This window comes from Monopterus albus, unplaced genomic scaffold (assembly GCF_001952655.1).
Source record: "Monopterus albus unplaced genomic scaffold, M_albus_1.0 scaffold80.1, whole genome shotgun sequence".
In the NCBI taxonomy this organism is placed as follows: Eukaryota; Metazoa; Chordata; class Actinopteri; order Synbranchiformes; family Synbranchidae; genus Monopterus; species Monopterus albus.
In genome coordinates this window covers 1,464,070-1,471,208 of record NW_018127960.1, presented here as the reverse complement: position 1 = coordinate 1,471,208, position 7,139 = coordinate 1,464,070, and the positions used below count along the sequence as shown (strand labels likewise).

Genomic DNA, 7,139 nt, shown 5'->3' with positions numbered 1-7,139 from the left:
CAGTGATGGTTGACTTTTTACAACTTTCTCCCATCTCCCGACTGCATCTCTGGAGCTCAGCCACAGTCATCTTTGGGTTCTTCTGTACCTCTCTCACCAAGGCTCTTCTCCCCTGATAGCTCAGTTTGGCCGGACGGCCAGCTCCAGGCAGGGTTCTGGTCGTCCCAAACGTCTTCCATTTAAGGATTATGGAGGCCACTGTGCTCTTAGGAACCTTAAGTGCAGCAGAATTTTTTTTTGTAACCTTGGCCAGATCTGTGCCTTGCCACAATTCTGTCTGTGAGCTCTTCAGGCAGTTCCTTTGACCTCATGATTCTCATTTGCTCTGACATGCAGTGTGAGCTGTAGGGTCTTATATAGACAGGTGTGTGGCTTTTCCTAATCACGTCCAATCAGTATAATCAAACACAGCTGGACTCAAATGAAGGTGTAGAACCATCTCAGGGATGATCAGAAGAAATGGACAGCACCTAAGTTAAATATATGAGTGTCACAGCAAAGGGTCTGAATACTTATGACCATGTGATATTTCAGTTTTTTTTTTTATAAATCTGCAAAAATGTCAAATTCTGTGTTTTTCTGTCAATATGGGGTGCTGTGTGTACATTGAGGAAAAAAAATGAACTTAAATGATTTTAGCATATGGCTGCAATATAACAAAGAGTGAAAAATTTAAGGGGACTGAATACTTTCCGTACCCACTGTAAGTAGAGAAATGTTGAACTGAGAGCTCCACCTGCTGTTCATTGAGGCCTTGACTGCTCTATGCAATGCTTTACCTCACACACTCTTAAACACACATTCTCAAGATCAGAAAGTAGAAGTGCTGTTATAATAAAAAAGAAAATTCTATCTTTATTGCACAGTACAAACAGTCAGCACATCATCCAAACAAGCATTGGTTCTATGTATCTTTTATTCTGTTGTCACATGGATAAAATATTGAAATGAGGTAACGAAGGAGTTGGGGAGTCAAAAAGGACAGGAGATGAGAAGAGGTCGAGAAGAGCATAAAGAGCAGGAGGCAACATTCACAGTTCATTTGGAGTCCTGGTCCATTTGGGTTCTAGAGAGAAAACAGAAGTTGCTGTACATTTGGCTATATATTTACATTTTTTGTCACCACATATTGAAATGTGAAGCAGGCTTTGTGATACAAGTATTTATTCACAGAATGTCAAACACTGGGAAAAAGTCCCACGGTGACTCTCCAGAGCCAAAGGTGGTGTCTTCACAGTTCTTGTTGTGTCCACCCAACAGACCTACAGAGATTCAGTTGATTCTCATATCTGAAAAGCATCAACTCCTCTCACTCATGAAGGCAGAACCAAGAAATGTTGATGACTGTTGCTTCTATTTAGTTGCTGCTCAATTTTCTACCAGTGAACTGACTCATGGCTGCAGCCTTAGGTCGCTGAATGGCCTCATGAGAATGGCACTGTATAGTGGACACAATGAGGGAATCTGGTGTGGAAGGAGGATGTTTGCTCCCTCTGACAGAGGAGACACGGCACCAACAAGGCTCTGCTGAGCGCTGGGTGGTGGTTTGACCTTTCATTTGTCAATCTGTGATAAAAAATTATCCATTGGCCACTATTTGTAACTCATTATGTCTAATAAGATCATCTTGCTGACAAGATAGAGACATAGATACTGTATCAAGAGAAAAACTGTCTAAAATGTATTCCAATTATCATATCAGCTGCCCTAGATAGATAATTAGATCAGATAGATAGATATATTAGATTCCCAATAGATAAAATTAGATTTGGATAGATAGATACAGAAAGAGAGAGAGAGATTAATTCCTGACCAGAACAGCTGCACATCCTGCTTGTTAAAATGCACTATCTGTGCTTGTGGAATAAATTAGTGTGGATCTGTAAGAAACCAACAAAGCAGACAGTTGCAGTCTTGGTCCAACTGAAGTTTATTCTGAACACTAAAAGACAACAACATACATCATCTTCTACAGTGATAATACACAGCAGGCTGTCTCTGTCACCCCCGTAGCGCTCATATATTAACTCTCAGATAGCAGTAATATTATACACATCCTGGAAGGTCGACAGCAAGAAGAGGCTTGAACTGAATTTAGGTTAGTTTCAGTACAGTTTGGAGAGGAGGGGGTGGGGTGATGGTACTGGAAAACAGTACAGGGGGCATTGACAGAGATGTAAGACAACTTCATCATCATTCATTATCATCATCATCATCATCATCAGCTTCAGTCTGGGGAAACACATTGGTTCACACCTTCCCCCACAATCAAGGGGCTGCAACTGCCATGCTGACTTCTGATTGGACAGTGGCTGGTCACTAAGGTAACTATCGGTTGACTCAGTGGTAATTCAGTACATTACTGTAACCGTGGCATTCAATTAAAAATTACTAACTACTGTAACTTTACTAACTGGCCATGTAGTTAGCTAAGAAACATATATACAACTCTGCTGAGCAAACAAACTGCAAACCTGTTCTCTGACCATCTGGTAATGCTGCGGCCATTTTGAACAATCAGGTTAAGGGAAACTCCACATGGAAGATTAATGCTGCCTAAAGATTAACTCCTGAGTTTGTGTTTTACATTAAGTAAATGATAAGTATTTCAATGAATTAAACTGAAAACAAAAAAACATTGCCTCATGAGTCATTTTTGTCCGTTTAAAACCAGCAGATGGGTAGTTGGCCACAGCCCAGCCTAAAACAAACTAGTGTAGCCAGCCAATCTCCTTGCTTATTTAAGCAGTCCTCACAATTTCTAGTGTAGCTCATAACGGTAATGCATGACAACTCTTATCTATATTTAAACAATAAGGCTGGTGATATTCTATTTTGTCTTACTCCCAATAATTCTCATGTAAAGCCTAAAACAATTCAGTAATCCTGCTATCAAGTTTTTTGTGTGTGCCTGAAGTTTGATAGCGCTCCTTCCATTGTGCCATAGAGCTCCACTGTTGTCCAAAAAACTATTAACAACACATCAGTGAGCCACACTGTTGCACTGTTCCTTCACTACCATGAACACACACCATAGTTTGTTTTGACTCCCACATACACTGACCTGCTGCCAGAAATACTCACTAGACCAAATGTGGATTCATCAGCTGGTGAAAGTAGTCCGGAACAAAGGTGTCGTTTCCCCCTGTTTGAGTAGCTACTGCTAAAAATGGCAGTGCCCTGTTTAAGGAAGCTACTCTAAATTAAATGATATATTTGTGACCTTAAAAAAAGATTTACATGTTCAGGAGGAACTACCGGGGTTGGAGAGCAAGAAACAGGGCAGAGAAGTTGGAAAGACGAGAGACAGACTAACACATGGTTGCTTTAGGCTTTGTCTTATCCTTTAGGTGTTTCTTTTTATCATAGTTTTCCAGGTTAGGTTTCCCACTCTTGACTATTCAAAATGACCACTGTGTGACATTTATCAGTAGAGTCAGTGCTAGAAGTGCTGGCCCACAGTAAAATGCTTTCTGCGCTGAGCTTTCTCAGGGTCAGATTGTGGAAATGGTCTAAAACGCTGCTCCTAGAAAATGCATTTCTGATGTAGCATGTTCGAGGGCCCCCACCTACCCCTGGCCCCTTGATTCGTTCAGATTTTTCCCTCCCTGCATAGTGAAGACCACTATGACAGCTCCACACAGCAGCAACATAACAGGGGTTAGATGTGTGACAGAAATGATATCAAACCATCAACCCGTGTGTGTTCAACATCAAAAATAAGAAACATTAAGATATTCTTCTTTACAGTACCTCGGTTCAAATTAGCTGTCACACCTTTTTCCTGGGTGTCTCAGTTTCAGCCATACTATTATAATTGACCCATGTGAAAGGGACATGTCTGTAATTTATTTACACTGGACACTTGTCATATGTTAGGGCAAAGTCCTTCTATAGTTCCAGCTTATTAGCATCGTTAGCATTTCTCAATAAACCTGTACATATTTAGCACTTTCTCAGATAATGTGGCAAATGTTGTGTGAAGGTCAAAACAGACCTGAAGTTTAAAAAGGTCAAGGTCCCTTTACATGCAGTACCTTGAAGCTGAAAGCCTGAAGAGTTGACTTTAAGACTCAGAGAGAGTTGTAAGAGTCGAAATAAAAGAAAATGTAAACTGAACTGTACCTTTAATTAGCCTGTCCACCTTGACACTCAGTCGTCCAGGCATTCACACCAGCTGTCTGTCTCACACACAGGCACACACACACACTCACAGAAGTTTGCTGGGACAACGAAGGAGGGCTGGGATTGTCAACGGAGTGTCTGAGACTGTCTGATGAAGCAAAGGGAGAGAAAACAGTAAAGACCCGGTTGATCTCCAGACTGGACTAAATACTGAACTGGACCAGACTGAAGGAGGGTGGAAGTAGACTGGACTGGACTGGAAACAGACTGAGTTAACTGGCCCGTTAGCACGTGTCCATTATGTTTTTGTCTTCATCTATAAAACCTCCCATCACAGTGAGCATCTACTTAACTGGTACAGTAAATGCTACAGTACTGCCAGAAGGCTAAGACTCTCACTTTGCCCGTCCACTTAATAATCAAAGGCAGCAGCACGGCTAATGTTTTTATAAACATATCTGTATGTTGTTATGTGTTATCAAGGCTAGATTAACCTGTCTTGGGGGCCCCTGGGGCAAATCTTTGTTGTTAGGCCCTTGAAGTAGTACTCCTATCATGCATAACTATCTGCTCTGATTTTTCGTATGTCAGCTAGTTTGTGGTATTTTGATGAAACACATGTTCTTTAGGAAAATGCACCACATGTTCTCAATATAAACTAAAGTAATGAAGATGTTAGAACTTCATTTTGACACAAAACAGGGCTGCATGATTATGCAGTGATGTAATGACTGGGATGATATTATACAGTAGTTTAGCAAATTAATCAAATTACCAAAAAGCAACTGATACACAGTGAGTCTACAGCTTTTTGGATTCTGAGACAGAATTCTTGCAGTGTTTACCAAGTTTAACGTAGGGCTTTTAAAGATCTTTTTAATCTGACTTACAGTAAAATAAACTTTAATACTTATTTCATGGCCATACTGGTCAAAGAATGGCAGAAAATTGGCTGGTTCAACAAGACCCACGGTCTCATTCTTAGTGATATAATCAACCAATTGATATGATCTGGACCCAGATACATGTCAGAAAATTAATGGCTCACTAATAATACCCAACTCAAAATACAAAAAACAATGAAAAACCTTCCTGCACTGTTGCACCAGTCTCACTTGTAGTTTACAGATATGTATTCAGTCACATACAAACACACTGTCTACAGCAGACAAGACGAAATATTCAGTTTAAGACTCTAATCAATTCTAAGGTTGTTTTTCAGGGACCTGAATTCAGTGCATTTTAAGACTTTTCCAGACCTGCAGAGACTCTGCTAGAGCTCTGGTAAATCCAGCGCTGCTGCTCCTGATTTGCTAAATATTGTTCATTTTTGTGCTTTTAATTTAACAGGTAAAAGGTGTTATTTGATTCTTTCCAAATGTACCACCCTTCTCAAACAGCCTGTAAGCACTTTGCAACTAAACCAGATCGAACCAAGAGAATCCAGACCAGTCAAGTCTAATCCAGCCCAACTCTCAAGTCCAAATCATGTCTCTCAGTTCCTATCTGAGCCAGTTCAGCCCAGTATGGTCCTGCTCTGGTTTTATGGTTCCTCGAACAGCTGGAGGTCCAGCCTAACAACAATCTCTCCCGTGGGAACCTCATGGAGCAGCAGCCTCTTTGTGATTGGTCCTTTAGAGCCCTGGTCCTTCTTTATATCAGCCAACCGGATCTCTGTCCTGCCCAGGAAGTCTGGAGGGAGAAAGTCACATGGTAGGTGTGATGACAATGCAATGTCATCGTTCAAATCAGTGTGTGATTCTTACTGACCGTCAGGTGAGAACTGGTCTCGTTCAAACACGGTGACACAGAGGACGTCCTGCTCCAGGTCCTTTATAAAAAACTGACAATTGGAGTTCCACTTAGGATTCAACGTGTCCTACACAGAGAGAGAACAACACCCTCGGTGATCTGATACACACGCTGAAGACATATATTTCTCAAATAGTGAGAGTGAGTAGAAACTTCAGTAGCTTATAATACATTATCATCAGTAACAGCACATGTTAGCCTTGGGTACAGAAAATAAAAGGATGCTACAGTCAGTTCAGAGCTCAGAGTCACTCTATATATGCTATAGTTTTATTAACTAGCCTTTTTATCACAACATAGGACCATCTCTCGATGTGCATTTAACACCACTTTGACTTAAAACTTTTAAAAATTAAATGTCAAAACATTCACAGTAGTATTGACTGAAATCATTAAAGGGAAGCCTGTTGAATTTTCACACTATTTTTCTATGTTCAATCTCACAGAATACGTGATGGAAGACACACCCTTGCAAGTGTCTTTTAATCTCTAATCAATAGTGTAACAATACAATGTAAGGACCATAAATGAATCACCCATATTCATACCTGTAATGTTTTTGTGATATGGCACTGGGAGCCCATGGTCACCTCACAGTAAGGGTTACTTTTTCCTGGAAACACAGACAGACAGACAGACATTTACCTACTGAGGATGACACTGCCCACTTCTTTGATGACTTTTTACAAACACCAGTAAAACGTGTGTGCACGTACCGTGCGAGCGACAGGGTTTGAGCTCAATTCCCTCCACTATGTTGACCATCAATCTCCCAATACCTGTAGCCCTCTGAGACCGAACTGAGACAGAGACACAGAGGCATCAGTCACAGCTTCTGAATATCAAAGTTCGATCATGGAAAATCAGCTCGGCTGCCTAAATGCTTTTCTATTTCTGGAGACACATTCAGGATGGAGGAAGTAAAAGCAGCGCCACCTAGATACGCCTTCTCTCTCTTCTTCTTCTCTGTCTCGATGAAGAGTTCTGAAGCCGCCTTAATTTTTTGAACCCACGCCGTCCTGCAAAAAGACACAAAGAAAACTCATGCTTTAAAAAGTAAGAGCAGACATTCTGATTTGTTTTACCATCCATCCATCCATTTTCTTCCGCTTATCCGGGGCCGGGTCGCGGGGGCAGCAGTCTAAGCAAAGATGCCCAGACCTCCCTCTCTCCAGACACTTCCTCCAGCTCCTCCGGGGGAA

The 7,139-nt window shown here is 41.2% G+C and overlaps 1 protein-coding gene across 1 annotated transcript in view; it reads right to left on the bottom strand.

Annotated features, from left to right (window-relative positions):
* Window positions 1–1,912: 1,912 nt before the first annotated feature.
* itsn1 (intersectin 1 (SH3 domain protein)) overlaps window positions 1,913–7,139 on the bottom strand; it is a 46,126-nt gene continuing 40,899 nt past the window's right edge. Inside the window, exons 42-46 of the mRNA XM_020606655.1 lie at window positions 6,874–6,956; window positions 6,654–6,737; window positions 6,486–6,550; window positions 5,896–6,004; window positions 1,913–5,817 (exon numbers count right to left, since the gene is read on the bottom strand). Coding sequence (XP_020462311.1) covers window positions 5,669–5,817; window positions 5,896–6,004; window positions 6,486–6,550; window positions 6,654–6,737; window positions 6,874–6,956 — 490 coding nt within the window. The 3' untranslated portion in view covers window positions 1,913–5,668. The remainder of the gene's footprint in view (window positions 5,818–5,895; window positions 6,005–6,485; window positions 6,551–6,653; window positions 6,738–6,873; window positions 6,957–7,139) is intronic.